A 17187-nucleotide genomic window follows, 5' to 3' on the forward strand; every position below is an offset into this window, starting at 1 on the left:
GACTGCACCCAGGCCCAGAATTCAAGCCCCAGCGCCAGTAGCAACAGCAATAGCAGAGGAGGCAGCACACACTGAGGCAGAGTTGGCAGAGGAGGAGGAGGAGGAGGAGGAGGAAAAGGAAGGAAGGAAGGAAGGAAGGAAGGAAGGAAGGAAGGAAGGAAGGAAGAAAAGAAGCTAGGTACAGTGGCTCACACCTGTAATCCTAGGTAGTCAGGAGGCTGAGATCTGAGGATCATGGTTCAAAGCCAGCTTGGGCACTAAAGTCCGTGAGACTCTTATCTCCAATTAACTACTAGAAAACTAGAAGTGGCACTATGGCTCAAGGTGTAGGGTGGAAGAAAGAAAGAAAGAAAGAAAGAAAGAAAGAAAGAAAGAAAGAAAGAAAGAAAGAAAGAAAGAAAGAAGAAGAAGAAGAAGGAAGGAAGGAAGGAAGGAAGGAAGGAAGGAAGGAAGGAAGGAAGGAAAGAAAGAAAGGAAGGAAGGAAGGAAGGAAGGAAGGAAGGAAGGAAGGAAGGAAGGAAGGAAGGAAGGGAGGGGAGCCGGGAGTTTGGCCTAGTGGTAGAGTGCTTGCCTAGCATGCACGAAGACCTGGGTTCAATTCCTTGGTACCACATACATAGCAAAAACCAAAAGTGGTGCGGTGGCTCAAGTGGTAGAGCCCTAGCCTTGAGAAAATCCAGGGACAGTGCTCAGGCCCTGAGCCCAAGCCCAGGACTTGCCAAAAAAAAAAAAAGAAAGAAAGAAACAAAGAGAGAAAGAAAGAAAAAGAGAGAAAGAGAGGAACAAAGAGAGAAAGAAAGAAAAAGAGGGAAAGAAAGAAAGAGAGAAAGAAAGAAAGATCTATCTCCTTCATTATGGTGCTCATGTCATAATAATGTTTAAAGGATTGGGGGAGAAATAAAGCATGGTATATATAACCTCAGTGATTTTTAAAATTCTCCCAGCATTTGCAAAGGCCTAACTGGGGGAGGCTGGAGCAATGGAAAACTGGGAGGAGATGGATGAGACATGAGAGATGTGGCCCCTCATTTGCTGCTGAATCCATTTTTCCTTCATCTCCATAAAAGCTATACTGATTACCCAATAATTAATTACTTCTCCACCTAGTGGGGTGTCTAGACATCACAGAAGCTGCTCTTCATTAAAAAAAAGAAGAGAATGCCTAAAACTTTTGCAAAACTATTCAACTTCTCATTCTAAATTCACAGGAACCTTATTTCAACCTTTATAATATATGCTGAAGAGTATTTTGGGGAGGCACATGGTGTGGTTCCGGCAGTGAGGTGGGGGGAAGGGGAGGGAGAGGGAAGGACTAGGGGAAGGGGGTGCCTGGGATTAGATTGAGACAGGGGATGGCTTGCCCCTAACAGTTGAAGGCTAACAAGCAAAACATAAAATTCTCACTCAAAAACCTCTAAATCAAACAGCTTCCTTATGAACAGAACATTGAGATGAGGAAACTGTCACCCAAAGGTCTTTGAGCTGGACACTCATGGCTCAGAGCCTACAATTCTAGCCTTAGGAGGCTGAGATCTGAGGATCAAGGTTCAATGTCAGACTGTGCAGAAAGAATCTGTGAGACTCTTATCTCTAACTACCTAAAAGCAGTATGTAGAGGGTATGGTAGAGTGCCACCTTTGAATGAAAAAGCTAAGAAAGGGGCTGGGAGTTTGGCCTAGTGGTAGAATGCTTGCCTAGCATGCATGAAGACCTGGGTTCGATTCCTCGGCATCACATACATAGCAAAAAAAAAAAAAAAAAAAGCCAGAGTGGTGCTAAGGCTCAAGTGGTAGAGTTCTAGCCTTGAGAAAGTCCAAGGACAGTGCTCAAGCCCTGAGCCCAAGCCCAGGACTGGCAAAAAAAAAAAAGAAAAAGCTAAGAAAAACCACAGGCCATCAGTAACCCCAGTATCAGCATTGAAAAAAAAAATCTTTGGCATTCATCAGAGACGTCTCTGGAGCTTCAATTTCAGATGACCAAGAAAGCATATACAGGGGCCGGGAGTTTGGCCTAGTGGTTAAAGTGCTTGCCTAGCATGCACAAAGACCCGGGTTCGATTCCTCGGTACCACATACATACAAAAAAGCCGGAGTGGTGCTGAGGCTCAAGTGGTAGAGCTCTAGCCTTGAGAAAGTCCAAGGACAGTGCTCAGGCCCTGAGCTCAAGCCCAGGACTGGCAAAAAAAAAAAAAAAAAAAAAAAGAAAGCATACGCAGTAACTAAAGCATCTCTTTTTCCTTTGTTTACTTTATGTGATCCTAAAGATGAAACCCAGGTTCTTAATGCATGTTAGGCCAGTATTCCACTATTGCCCCAAATATCTGACAAATCAATCAGAGTAGAAATCCAGTGGCAGGGAACTTTAGAATAAACAATGATGAAGATGCAAAAGAATGCTGACAGATAGTACAAGCCAAGCCCCCTAGTGGGAAGAAAAGGGGCAATGACTTAATGGCTTAAATGACTATGGGTTCAAAAGGCTTCTTTCCTCAAGATTAAAGAAAAAACTCAGGGGAATGGATGTAGCTTAAGATGCTCAAAAAGGTAATCCAAACCAACACAATTTCCTTGATGGCTCATTTCTCAGTCTGGACACAGCACCAATGGATGTATTTGCCAGTGTCCTCTTTAACCAAGGAACTCTGTAGCTGTTCCAACCGGCTGGCCATACTTCCCTAGCTCCTGCTACTCAACCTCCCTCCAGCCCAGCCCTTATGTCCTCATCTAGGTCTCAGGCAGACCTCAGAGCCATGACTTGCTCTTCAGAGCTTTTCTGCCACAGTATGGTTGCTTTCTACTTTCTGCTTTTTGTCTTCCTGCTCTGAGGACAGGCTTTGTAAGTCTTGATCATCACCAGCAACACAGTAACTAAAATGCTGAGGCTCAGAGAAGGGGCAGTGTGGAGAGAAAAAACACAATGTGAACCACCATCTCCCCTGTTACCAGTCTTGGGTACCAGGAAACCACTACAGAGTAGCCTTGTATAGCCCCTTGTCTATTACACACACTGTGCCCAGCAATTGGCTTTCCCTTGAGATAAGAAAAGACCTTTCTTTCTTTTTGCCAGTCAGGGCCTGGGCACTATCCTTAGACATTCTTTGCTCAAGGGTAGTGCTCTGCCACTTGAGCCACAGCGCCACTTCCATCTTTTCCTGTGTGTGGTACAGAGGAACCGAACCTAGGGCTTTGTGCATGCTAGGTGAACACTCTACCACTAAGCTACACTCCTGACCCAAATGAAATGAAAGGTTTCCTTTTTTTCCTTTTTTTTTTTGCCAGTCCTGGGGCTTGAACTCAGGGCCTGAGCACTGTTCTTGGGCTTTTTCCTCAAGGCTAGCACTCTGCCACTTGAGCCACAGCACCACTTCAGGCTTTTTTCTATGTATGTGGTACCGAGAATCAAACCCAGGTCTTGGTGGGTGCTAGGTAAGTACTCTACCAGTAGGCCAAGCTCCCAGCCCCCAAGTGAAAGGTTTCTATTATCTCAAGGACTGATTCCAGTCTTGAAAGTCTACCTCTAAGAAATACCTCAGGCTTATCCATAAGAATGAAACAGGAACGCAATGGGATAGGCTAGAATAATGGGTGAACAAATGCAATAGTAGCACTCACTAGACACTGTGAGAATGTGGACTATACAACTTGTGGGGGGGGGATGGGAGGGAAAAATGGTGTGAGAAAAGGGGTAACAATGTCTAAAAAGAAATATGTTCTTTATCTGACTTATGTAACTGTACATCACCTTTATAATAACAAAAAGTATATTTTTTTAAAAGGTTGGGGTATAGCAGAGTGCTTGCTTAGCCAAACAAACAATGAGGAGCGCCAGGTACAGTGGCTCACGCCTGTAATCCTACCTACTCTGGAGGCTGAGATCTGAGGAGTATAGCTTGAAGCCAGCCCAGACATTTAAGTCTTCTCTCCAGTTGCCTACCAGAAAACAAGAAGTAGCAATTGTGGCTCAGAGTAATAAAGTGCTAGCTTTGAGCAAAAGAATTCAAGCACAGTGCCCAGGCCTCAAGATTAAGGACCCAGGGCTGGGGGAAAAAAACGGAAAAGAAAAGAAAAAGATGGCTTGAAAGTGTATCTCAAAGGTGGAATGCCATCTCCACCCCAAGTATGAATCCTCATTTCAACCATCCTAGGTACTTCCTATGTGCATGAAAGGGCCAGAAGGCCAGGAACAACCAGGCTGGCTTTACCAGGACTTGGGCTCGCCAAAGTGCAGATAGTTGATGCTGTACAAATCCATGTCTTCCGTATGCCAGGCAAAAGATGTCTTCCACATGCCAAAGTATAGGTATGGGGTGTTCACACCTTCGATAGTGATGCCACTCTCCTTCTCTACCAAGTCCAGGATTGTCTTCAGCCGGCCAATATTCCACTCATCCACATGCTGCCAAGCAAATGACAGTCCAGGTATGTTACTTTGCATGGAGAGATCTCAGTGCGCTTTCATTTCTGACCAACATGAGGTATACCATCAAAACCTCAGCATCATGACTCAGTTCCATGGCTTCGACCAGAACTGACACCACTATTGGTAGGAAAGGTAGGGTAGCAAGCAAATCACCTGTTCCGAACCTTGAAACTAAAGGAAGATCAAAATTGGTACAGGGGGTTTGTGGCTCAAGTGACAGAGTGCTTGCCTAGAAGGCATAAGTGGCGGGGAGGGGGGGGGGAGTGAGGGGAAGGGTGAGTTGAGGGGAGGGGAAGGGAGGGAGAGTCAAATTAGGAAGGGAAAAAATACATTAAAAAGGGGGGGAAGGAGGGGAAGGGAAATGGGGACAAAAACATGAGAAGGGGTAGCAATGATTGTTAAGTAATAATACACCTTCTATCTGGCGAATATAATGTAACCCTTCTATTAATTACAATAAAATATTTAAAAAAAAAAACTCTCTCTCAAAAAAAAAAAAAAAAAGGAATTGCAGCCAAGCACTAGAGGCTCACACCTGTAATCCTAGCTACTCAGGAGGCTGAGATCTGAAGACTGGGGTTCAGTCCAGACAGTAAAATCTTCATGAAGTGCTTATCTCTAGTATATCACTCAAAAACCAGAAGTGGCTTTACTGCTCGAAGTGGTAGGACACTAGCCTTGAGCAAAAGAGCTCAAGGACAGAGCCCAGGCCCTGAATTCAAGCCTCACAACCAAAAAAAAAAAAGAAAAAGAAAAAAGAAACAAGGTTTGAATAGAGCCCAGGCAGTGTTGAGAATGTAGCTCAGTTGGTACAGCTCAAGAAAAGGCCAGTTTGGGACTTGGTTCCTTAGCACTAAAAAATAACAAACAGCAGGCCAGGAGCATGGCCTAGTGGTAGAGTGCTTGCCTTGCATATATGAAGCCCCAGGTTCGATTCCTTGGTACCACATATACAGAAAAAGTTGGCAGTGGTGCTGTAGCACAAGTGGTAGAGCACTAACCTTGAGAAAAGCCCAAGGATAGTGCTCTGGCCCTGAGTTCAAGCCCCAGGACTTAAAAAAAAAAAAAAGAAAGAAAGAAAGAGAGAGAGAAAGAAAGAAAGAAAGAAAGAAAGAAAGAAAGAAAGAAAGAAAGAAAGAAAAAGAAACAGCTGGGTACCAGTGGCTTATGCCTGCAATCCTAGCTACTCAGAAGGCTGAGATCTGAGGACTGCATTTTGAAATCAGCCTGGACAGGAAAGACTATGAGATTCTTATTTACAACAAAAGTACTCAGAAAATGCCAGGAATGGCTGGAAATGTGGCTTAGTGGTAGAATGTTTTCCTTGCATACATGAAGTTCTGGATTCAATTCTTCAGTACCTCATAAACAGAAAAGGCCAGAAGTGGCACTGTGGCTCAAGTAGTAGAGTACTAGCTTTGAGCAAAAGAAGCTCAGGAACAGTGCTCAGGCCCTGAGTTCAAGCACCAGGACACACACACACACACCACTTAGGAAATAGCAGGTGGGCTGGCATATGCCTGCAGCTGCAATCACAGCACCTGAGAGACAGGATGTCAAGTTCAAGTTCAGGGCCAGTTTGGGTTACATACATAGAGTTGAAGGTGAGCTTTGGTTACAAACCAAGAGCTATCTTAACAAAATGGAAAGCAAAGCATTAACTATAACAGTCTCAGGACTTTCAGCTCTAGTTCCCACTGGGCAGTGTCATCAATTTCTTTTCCCTGAGTTGTAAGGGCCAGCTGTGAGCCCCTCCGGTAAGCAAGTTTTGGATTACTATGTACCTCCTTAGGCCAGGTCCTTCCTGTCATCCATTCTTCCACAGCAATTATTATGACCACCCTTTGATGTGCTATTTAAACTCTTTCCTTCCAATAATTTCTAAAAAGGTTAGAATTGATTAGAGAGCTAATCCCTCATCATCATTCAAATGCAATCTCAAATACTCCCCTTCCACATTAAGGCAATTCTTTACGCCATAAAGCACAACATCCCAAGTCAATGCAAGCGGTAAAAATAGCTTCTGCTTGAGAGTTCTGAAACTCTAAATATGTCTCTCTTCTTAAATATATACATACCCCTTTCAGTAGATTAGTCAGGGATCTTTTTCTGCAGAAAGCACATGGCTTCTCCCCCATCATTTCATTTTCTGCAATCCACCCCACTCTCAAGAACTCATCATCTACCTCCCACAGACTAAGCTTACAGCCCTTGAAAAGAATACCAGGCCATCTAATTCACAGGTACAGTGGGAGAAATAAAGTTCAGTCAGATGCAAAATTAAGTGAGAATAGCTAATCAGTTGGTGGCAGACCATTCATTTGTTAATCCACTAGGCACCAAGCAGCTTTTAAGTACCTACTAAGTGCAAGGGACAAAGGTTGGTATTATGTTACACAATTTCAAAACAAATGGCCGGAAGATTCCAGAAGATCTCACCTTTTCATAGAGAGTACCATTGACATCAGCACCATAAATGGGAGGATTGAATGTGAGGTTTTTCCAGTACTTTCGCTCAAGCTCTTCAAATTCACTGTAGCGTGGGGTACAGTACCTTTCAAAGGCAGGACAAACAACCCAAAAGCATTAGCCACTGAATAAATTCAGTAGGCATTAAGAACCACGTTAAGGCAAGAAGACAACAAGACGTATGAACTAAATGATAGCCAACCTTGGCTTTCAAAGCACTAATCCATCTCCCTGCTACCCAGCCTCCCCTCGGCTCTGCACCTGAGTTAAATTTAGGGGAAGTGATGCATGAAAAAGAGCAAACCCAGGGGGGAGGGAAATGGGGACAAAAACATGAGAAGGGGTAGCAATGTTTGTGAAGTAATGCACCTTCTATCTGGTGAATATAATGCAACCCTTCTATTAATTAATTACAATAAAAAATATATTAAAGAAAAAAAAGGAACAAACCCATTCTCTTCCTTCAGGGACAGGACAGTGGATACTATACTCAGCTAGATTCCAGTATGATTTGGCAACCATAAGGAAATGGCTTAAAGTCATAAAAGTCATAGAACCCAGACACAAAATCCCTTCCTATCAAAGGCGATCCCCAACCCTGCACTGGCTCCAGGACTGGTAGAGCAGAAGGTTTCTACCACAGTCTATCCCTGACCCAGTGGCTCATTTCCACATGTGACCAATATTCAATAATCACTACACCAAAAATTAAATACTGCCAGGCACTGGTAGCTTACACCTATAATCCTAGTTACTCAGGAGGCCGAGATCTGAAGATAGCCATTCTAAACCATCCCAAGCAATGAAGTCCATGAGACTCTCTCAATTAACTAGCAAGAAAGCTAGAAGTGGAGCTGTGGCCCAAGTGATAAAAGAGAGCCAGCCTTGTGCAAAAAAGCACCCAGGCCCTGAGTTTAAGCCCCAAGTCTGGGGGAAAAAGAAACTTTAGGAAAAATTGTTAGCAAAAACAGTGTGTATCTCAAATACTCTACACACAAACACACTTTTATATATATACTTTTGCTGGTATATCATATACGTGATGTAGAAAGAAAAAAAAAGAAAGTCTGCATTCTTCAACTTCATAATCTCCTACTGAGAATTTACTTCCTATTTCAAAAACTTTTACCCATTTAAGCCAGACACTAGTCTTAGCTACTCAGAATGCAGGGAACTAGTGATTGAAGTTCAAAGCCAGCCCCGCAGGAAAGTTCATGATACACCATCTCCATTTACCTACCGGAAAACTGGAAGTAGAACTGTGGCTCAAAGTAGTAGAACGTTAGTCTTAAGCAAATGCACTCAGGGATAATGCCCAGGCCCTAAGTTTAAGGCCCATGACTGACAAAAACTAATTCCTTTGTGCTATTAGATAGTAGGGTGATGGACCAGAGTGTGGTGTAGTGGTAGAGTGCTTGCTTAGCATGCACAAAGCCCTGGGTTCGATTCCTCAATACCACATACGCAGAAAATGTCAAAAGTAGTGCTGTGGCTCAAGTGGTAGCATTGACGTCAGCCTTGAGTAGAAAAAGTTCAGGGATAGGCATTTAGACCCTGAGTTCAAGCCCCAGGACCGACACAAAGAAAAAAAAAAGCAGATGCACAGGATGATACAGGCTTTTATCTGCATGATGTGTTATACACTTCTTCAACGGGCTTTCACTAAAGTCCTTGCATTGCCTAATAAGCTGGCAGGTGATGTACACATTTTATATTACCAATTAAACTCTAAAACCAAGTTCAAATGATGATAAGGCAAAGGGCAGAAACAGAATGATTCCCAAGGTGAGAGAGATGCTAAGCACAGAGGGCGACCAGTATGAGTGGCACACCCGGCTCTGGGCTGGCTCACAGGGACAGGCTGCAATCCAGATGTGAGCAGAGGGAAAGGCTCAGGAAATAATATAGGAAAGGAAAAGACACCATCTCTATGCAAAGACAGCCAAAGCAAGAAAATCTGAGACTCTGATGTCCAATTAACCACCAAGGACAAACAAAGCCGAAAGGATAGCAATGGTTTACGAGCCAGCACACTGGCCTTGAGGAAAAAAATCCAAGCAAGAGTGAAAGCCCAAGTTCATGTTCCAGTATAAAGCATGTCAGTGTCAGTGGCTCATGCCTGTGATTCTCAGGAGGCTGAGAACTGAAGATCATAGTTAAACCAGATCAGAAGGAAGGTCTATGAGACTGTTTTTGTTTGTCCTTTTGTTTTTGCCAGTCCTGGGGCTTGAACTCAGGGACTGGACATTGTTTACCACTTGAGACACAGTGCCATTTCCAGGGTTTGAGTAATTTATTTGAGATAAGAGGCTTACTAAGACCCAGGTTCAATTCCTTGGTACCGCATACATAGAAAAAGCCAGAAATGATGCTGTTGCTCAAGTGGTAGAGAGCCCTGGCCTTGAGAAAGCCCAGGCACAGTGCTCAGGCCCTGAGTTCAAGCCCCAGGACCAGGTGAGAGGGAGAGGAGGGAGGGGTGGGGAATGAATCTCACGGGGACTTTTCTGCCCCTGCTGGCTTCAAACCCGGATCCTCAGATCTTAGTCTCCTGAGTAGCTAAAATTACCAGTGTGAGCCATTGGTGCCTAGCTCTGTAAGACTCATCTCTCTACGGGGGTGGGGGGAAGAAATGAGGACCAACACATGAGAAAGGGTATCAGTGTTTGTGAAGTAATAATGCACCTTCTACCTGGTGAATATAACGTAACCCTTCTATTCATTACAATTAAAAACATGAAAAAAAAAAAAAGACTCATTTCCAATTAACCACCAAAAAGCAGGAAGTGGGGTTATGGTTATAATGGAAGGATGGTAGGCCTGAGCAGAAAAGCTAAGAGAGTGGCCAAGCCCTGAGTTTAAGCCCCAGGAACATCATAAAAAAGAAAAAGAAAAAACAAGATTTGAGACTGCAGCCAATAAAAACAAGAAACCTGTTTCTAAAGACAGAGGATCCCAAGGGAACTGAAATTCCCCAGGCTACTTTCTGACAAGCAAGGTGGATCTACACATCTGGAAAAATAGTACTTTTCCAACCACCTGCAACTTTCTCCTGTGTAACTATGCAGTATACCAAAACCAGAAAATTCTTCTAGATCTGGAGGTGGATCTAGCTCAGGGGTTGAACACTTACTTGCCTAACCTGTACTAATAATTACCTAGCCTATATATGGCCCTGCATTCAATCCTTAAGATCTAAAAAAGAGAAAAATCTTCAAAAATAATTTTACTTCTGGTGGGGAAAAAAGAGCACTTTATATAAGAATATGGACTACCCAGGTATCAGTAGTTCATTCTTCGAATCCTACCTAGCAAGTGCAAAATCCTGAGTTCAAACCCCTTCACTGCCAAAAAGGAAAGAAGGCTGAGATCTGAGGATCACTATTTGAAGCCAACTCAGGGAGGAAAGTCCATGAGACACTTACCTCCAATTAACCACCAAAAAGCCAGATGTGGAGCTTTGGTTCAAGTATCTGAGTACCAGCTTTGAAGGAAAAAACTAAGGAACAGTGCCCAAGCCCCGAGTTCAAACCACCACACCACACCGACCCACAGCCAAAGGAATTCTACTCACTTATCACTGTTTGCAATCTTTCGGAACTCCCGAACTGTCATGGCTTTCTTCTGTATGTTGTACTGGGTAAAGAGGCCAGACTGTCCAGTCACCAGCTGCTGGATGGGTGCAGGGATGACCAGGTCATCGATGTCATCGTACGATGATCGTGGCTTCCATTCTTTGGGAGGAACAACCTACAGAGAACACAGAAGATAAAGTCACATGAGAACCAGCAAGGCCACTATCCAAACAGTGGAATGTACTAGAAGTGAGTCTCATTCACCTAAGCTCATCCACACAGGAAGTGATGCTATCATGCTAATCTGGACCCAGTTCCAATACCAATTCTCTGCCTAGTTACAACAACTTATTATATGCCTCCATGGCTATCTCAATTATCTCAGAATGTTAACATCCCAAATACCCAGCAAAAAGTAGGGCTGGGAATATGGCTCATGTGTTAGAGGAACTGTCCAGAATAGAAGACTCCAAGTACAAATCCCAGCAAATACTTGGGAGCTGGGATGTAGCTCAGTGGCAAAGTGATTGCCCAGAAAGTGCAATGTCTTGGGTTCAATCCCCAGTACCAAAAAAGAAAAGAAAGAAAGAACTCATCTCCAATTAACCAGCAAAAAAACAAAAAATAAAACCTGAGCTGGGCACAGTGGCTCACGCCTGTAATTATTGCTACTCTAGAGGCTGAGATCTGAGGATCAAGGTTTAAAGCCAGCCCAGGCACAAAATGACTTGAGATTCTTATCTCTAATTAACCTCTAGAAAACAGAAGTGGGACTTGGCTCAAGAGTAGGGTGGTAGGGGCCGGGAGTTTGGTCTAGTGGTAGAGTGCTTGCCTAGCATACACGAAGACCCGGGTTCGATTCCTCGGTACCCCACGTACATAGCAAAAAGCCAGAAATGGTGCTGAGGCTCAAGTGATAGAGTACTAGCCTTGAGAAAGTCCAAGGACAGTGCTCAAGCCCTGAGCCCAAGCCCAGGACTGGCAAAAAAAAAGAGTAGGGTGGTAGCCTTGAGCTGAAGAGCTCAGGGACAATACCTAGGCCCAGGGGCAGAGTGGCAGCTTAAGGGCTAGGGTAGAGCCCAGGCCCCATGACCCACAAAAAAAAAAAAAAAAAAAAAAAGAACTTGGGGGGCCAGCAGTTTGGCCTAGCAGTAGAGTGCTTGTCTATCATGCATGAAGCCCTGTTCAATGTCCAATTCCTTGGTTGCTACATATAAAGAAAAAGCCAAAAGTGGTGCTGTGGCTCAACTGGTAGAGTACTAGCCTTGAGAAAGCCCAAGGACAGTGCCTAGGCCCTGAGTTCAAGTTCCAAGACTGGCAAAAAAAAAAAAACTTGGGTGGAATTGGGAATGCTTGCCTAGCATGCATAAAACCCTAGGTTCAATTCCTCAGGAAAAGTGCTGTGGCTCAAGTGGTAGAGTGCTAGTCTTGAGCAAAAGAAGCTCAGGAGCTCAGGGATATAAGCACTGGTGGCTCAAGTCTGCAATCTTGGTTACTCAGGAGACTGAGATCTGAGGATCAAGATTCAAAGCTAGTCTGGCAGCGAAGTCTGAGACTCTTTTTTTTTTTTTTTTCCTTTCTTTTCTTTTTTTTTTTTTGCCAGTCCTGGGCTTGAGCTCAGGGCCTGAGCACTGTCCTTGGACTTTCTCAAGGCTAGAGCTCTACCACTTGAGCCTCAGCACCACTTCCAGCTTTTTTCTATGTATGTGGTACCGAGGAATCGAACCCGGGTCTTCATGCATGCTAGGCAAGCACTTTAACCACTAGGCCAAACTCCCGGTCCAGTCTGAGACTCTTACCTCCAATTAACCACCAAAAAAACCGGAAGTGGTACTGTAACCCAAAATGGTAGAGTACTAACCTGGAGCTAAAGACCTAAAGGACAGCACCCAGGCCCCAGGACCAACAAGGAATTAAAAAAAAAAAAAAGCTCAGGGACAGGGCCCAGACCCTCAGTTCAAGCCCCAATAGTAGTACATGCCCATAAGTGCGCGCGCGCGTGCGCGCACACGCGCGCGCGCACACACACACACACACACACACACACACACACACACACAAAGCAACTTGGAACTGAACTCCAGACTTCAGGTCCCTCCTCTTTTAAAAGTAAAACAAATAACACCACCAAGCATGAGTTTATATAAAGAGAAAAAGGTGTGGCGAGAGCTAACAGTGATAACAAGGAGGCAGATCTAAATTTGCCTCTCCCCTTTTGTTAATACATTATAACTTGTAAAAACAAGTATTTTTTTCTTTTGTAATTATTTTGGCAGTCATGGTGTTTGAACAGTCTCTTGTTTCCTAGGCTGATGTTCTACTCAGTCTCACATTTTTTTTTGAACTCTGGGCTGGGGTGCTGTCCCAGCTTCAGCCTCATTTTTTTAATTTAACAAAATATAACCAAAAAAAAAACCATACTGAAAAGTCCTCATCTTGTAATCAACATTCTTGCTGTCTTTTGTCATATTGAAAAAGTAACACATATTTATCTAAGGGTGGGCATGATTAGGCAAGCCAATAACCCCATCACTCAGGAATCAGGTAGCTACAGGAGGCTCAAGTCCCAAACTAGCCTGGGCTGCATGGGGAGACTTTCTCTCAAATAAATAAATGAATAAATAAAACAAAAGAGCTTCATATGCTTCTCCCTGGCTCAGACTAAGCCCTTTGCCTCTTTGGAGACATAGAATCTTTACTGCAGCCAGGCACGATAGCTCATGCCTGTAACCTTAGCTACTCAGGAGGCTGAGATCTGATGATCGCACTTCAAAGCCAGCTCGAGCACTAAAGAACTGAGACTCTTACCTCTAATCAGCAACTAGAAAACGGGAAGCGGGGCTGTGGCTCAAGGGGTAGAGCAGTAGCCTTGAACTGAAGAGCTCAGGGACAGTGCCCAGGCACAGAGTTCAAGCCCTATGGCCCACAAAAAAAAAATCTTTATTGCATATATAGAGGGCTGATTGCCCGCTGGAAAACAACAAACTCAGCTTATAAGAAAAAAAAAAAGCCAATAACTAATTTAAAAAAAAGACCAGAATACTGATGTTGGCTGGTCTGACCAGGTTATTTTCCCTCTTGAAGGAAATCCATTTGAAAAGCCAAATTACTATCAGTGTCTAAAAAAAGGCTAAAATGAGAGCCCAACTGTAGAGAAAATCTTTTTTTTTTTTTTTTTTCTTTTTTGCCAGTCCTGGGCTTGAGCTCAGGGCCTGAGCACTGTCCTTGGACTTTCTCAAGGCTAGAGCTCTACCACTTGAGCCTCAGCACCACTTCCGGCTTTTTTCTATGTATGTGGTACCGAGGAATCGAACCCGGGTCTTCGTGCATGCTAGGCAAGCACTTTAACCACTAGGCCATACTCCCGGCCCCTGTAGAGAAAATCTTATCCAGGGAGGAAAAAAAAACTTATTTCTGCCAAGTAGTAAGATCCTACTCCTTACCTTGGCTAGCCCAGCCCGATGCGCTCCCTGTGATTCAATGTAAGCAATGTACCGACTAAAGTTCCGGAACTCTTCCATAGTTGGATAAAATGTCATTATCCTAGCACTGGGATTCAGAGTTTCAGATTCAGAAGCCATTTTCTTTTCTCTTTGAAGTCCCTTTGGTCAGAGAGGAATCTGAAAAAATACAGAAGGGTACAAAATTATACTACATGTAATTAATGTTGGGAATGCCAGGCTGAACATAGTAACAGATAATGCAGAAATTGTAAAAAAAGCATTAAGAAAGTTATTTAGATGAAATAGAAGTATGAACAAAAAAAGCTTCTGACAAGTGCTGGTGACTCAGGCCAGTAATCTGAGGATCATGGTTCTACGCCATTGCCAGCGGAAAAGTTCCCCCAGAGACACTTATCTCCAGTGAACCACTCAAAAACCAGAAGTGGTGCTGTGGTTCAAGTGGTAGAGTGCTAGCCTTGAGCACAAAGAGGCTCAAGGACAGGATCAAGTCCCACAAATGACAAAAATAAAAATTAAAGCCTTGTCTGGCGCAGTGGCTCACACCTGTAATCCTAGCTACTCAGAAGGCTGAGATCTGAGGATCACTGTTCAAAGCCAGCTATGGCACTAAAGAAGTGAGACTCCAAATAATCTCTAGAACAGGGGAAGTGGAACTGTGGCTCAAGGAGTAGCCTTGAGCTGAAGAGCTCAGGGACAATGCCCAGGCCCAGAGGCAAGACAGTAGCCTTGAGCTGAAGAGATCAGGCCCTGGCCTGAAGCCACCAGGCCCAGAGTTCAAGCAACATGACCCACAAAATAATAGTAATAATAATAATGCCTCTGCATATAAAGAACCTGATTAAACTGGGCTGTACACCGCCCCCCCTCCCATGATCTCCATTTGGGGAGGAACAGAGTAGATCCAGAATTCAACATAAACCTAAAGCATACAGAAAGTTGGTGTCTCAAAAATACAATAGAAGGGTCGGGTGCAGTGGCTCACACCTGTAATCCTAGCTACTCAGGAGGCTGAAATCTGAGGATTAAGGTTCAAAGCTAGCCCTGCACAAAAGGAGCTGAGACTCTTATCTCCAATTAACCTCTAGAAAACCAGGAAATGGGGCCTGGCTCAAGGGTAGGGTGGTAGCCTTGAGCTGAAGAACTCAGGGACAGCGCCCAGGCCCAGAGTTCAAGTCTCACAACTGACAAAAAGAAAGAAAAAAACAAAACAAAACAAAACTTTGATATTATTAGTAACATGGCTTACAACTTTTAAATGTTTTCCTATGTTAATCAAAAGGCAGTTCTCACACTACTTAGTGAAGCCATGGTAGAAATAAGTCAACACAAAGGACACAATTTAAACAGCCAATGTAGGACAAACTTAAATACTGAGCCAAGAAAGCCAAATAAATACTTTACACTTAACCCCCACAGAGCTTGGTGACAGAAGTACCATCACAGCTGAAAAAGAACAATACCAGCTAAAATTCTTGGAGTCAATTTAGAAGCAAAAAGCGAAGGTCTTTTCCTTTACTGAAACTCCTTTTCACCAACATCCTGTCATTTCTCCTTACTGTTCTGAAGCCTTAAACCATCCGAAGTCCATCCAGCTACATGTAACTATTTCCAATCCATCGGCAATTTAGTAACATTTGCGAGTTAGCAAAGATACAAAGGTACAGGACAATACAAACTGCGACCAAGACTCTCAGGCATCCATGCCACTCAAACTGAGGTGTTTCTGGCCAGGCACTTTTCATGAACTTTGCATGGCAGGAACTCTGTTATCCCTGTTTTACATACCAGGAAATGTGCCCATCGACTCCCAGTGCACCTTCCATTACCCTCTGCTCTGCCTACCTCTTAGTTGCCACTTGGACTAAGGCCTTTGCAAAGGCGATTCAAATGTGGAGAAACCGGAAACCTACTCCGTTTTGGAGACCCTCCTTAAAAAAAAAAAATCTAAAATATTTTACTTCTGTAAATTTTATTTTTTAATCAGGTAAATACGGGATTGGGGCCCCTTCCTCCGTTTAGGGGCCCGGATAGGGCTTCATCTGCCTCTAGTTCTATTCATCTTTGTGCGCCTAGAATCCAGAACAATGCCTAGCAAAGTAGGCACTCGGGAACTGCTGAATAAACTGATTTCCTCACTCCCACCTCAGTTGCTAATGTCATTTCTTTAACCGCAGGGTTCCCTTCTCTTGGTCTTTCTCCCGGATACCTGCTCTCCCGTTCCCTGACACCTGCCTCCCGCAGCCAGCAACAAAGCCTAACTGGTTCAGGGACACCAGCCCCGGAGCTAAAACTCTGAAGACAGAGCCGGGCTGTGCCATTTGTTAGCAGAGCGACCTTGGCTGCGGGGGTTGACTGACTTGAGTCTCAGTTCTTCCACCTGTAAAATGGGATCCCAGCCCCCTCGCCCCCCCCCCCCGCCCAGGGGGCTTACTCTGATTAAGTCAGATGATGCAAGCGAGACGCTAGGGACTAGGCCTGGTACTTAACCAATCCAGAAAGGCAGCTGTAGCTAACAATCACCCGGAACTCCTGCAGCCTCTCCTCGCAGCCTCCGCCTGGTGCATCCCTCCAAAGACAGCCCCCGGCCCCCCGATCGCTGCGCCTCACCACCTGCGGGGACAGCCCTTCCGCGCCCCGCAGCTTTGGATAGTGAGGCCCCACCGCAGGAAGAAGAAAAATAAGGCCCAGTGGACCCGCCCCCCTTTTCCGATGTCCATTGGCCTTAAAATATTGGAAAGGGCCAATCGTGGGGCTGCGTTTAGAAGTTCCTTTTCTCCTATTGGCCAGGAGACACGCCGGTCACCCAACGCAGCAAGATCCACCCAATAGCCCCTCCCCCACGACAGCTAGCAATCAAGGCTGCCCTAGCCCTAGCACACTTAGAGGAACCCAAACCCGACGCTCCTCACCGACAGCACGGAGGCCCGGGCAGGGCCCAGGCTCGACTTCCGCGGTCTCCTACTAGCCGATCCAAGTGCTTGACCAGCAAGCACGAAACGAAGCTCCGCCTCCTCCAACTCGGCCCCTGCGCAGCCGTACAGAGCCTCCAGAGTCAACTAATCAGAGGGCGGCGACGACCCTGGAGCAGCCAATGAGCGTGCGCGGAGGCCGCCTCCGGGTCCGGGAGAAGGCAGTGGGCTCGGCCTCCCAGGCCCGGCTCGGGCTGTTGCCAGGAGGAAACGCCGTGCCGCCGGGGACTGCGGCCATTGAGCGTCTTCTCCGGGCCGCGCGCTGGCCAATCACCAGCGGGCTTCGGGTCTGGT

General features: G+C 45.0%; 1 protein-coding gene across 5 annotated transcripts in view; it reads right to left on the reverse strand.

Moving 5' to 3' along the window:
• The window catches only part of Kdm4a (lysine demethylase 4A), a 55670-nt gene extending 38710 nt beyond the window's left edge, over window positions 1–16960 (reverse strand). For 2 of the 5 annotated variants that reach the window (XM_090335038.1, XM_090335034.1), the window contains exons 1-5: window positions 16356–16578; window positions 13904–14080; window positions 10460–10635; window positions 6859–6973; window positions 4202–4395 (exon numbers count right to left, since the gene is read on the reverse strand). In XM_090335038.1, coding sequence (XP_090191164.1) covers window positions 4202–4395; window positions 6859–6973; window positions 10460–10635; window positions 13904–14041 — 623 coding nt within the window. In that variant the 5' untranslated portion in view covers window positions 14042–14080; window positions 16356–16578. Of the gene's footprint in view, window positions 1–4201; window positions 4396–6858; window positions 6974–10459; window positions 10636–13903; window positions 14081–16355; window positions 16579–16833 lie in introns of those variants that run through there. The other 3 variants (XM_090335035.1, XM_090335037.1, XM_090335036.1) reach the window with 3 other exon arrangements.
• Window positions 16961–17187: the final 227 nt, after the last annotated feature.

Source organism: Megascapheus bottae, chromosome 6 (genome assembly GCF_031878675.1).
Source record: "Megascapheus bottae isolate mThoBot1 chromosome 6, mThoBot2.hap1, whole genome shotgun sequence".
Classification (NCBI taxonomy): domain Eukaryota; kingdom Metazoa; phylum Chordata; class Mammalia; order Rodentia; family Geomyidae; genus Megascapheus; species Megascapheus bottae.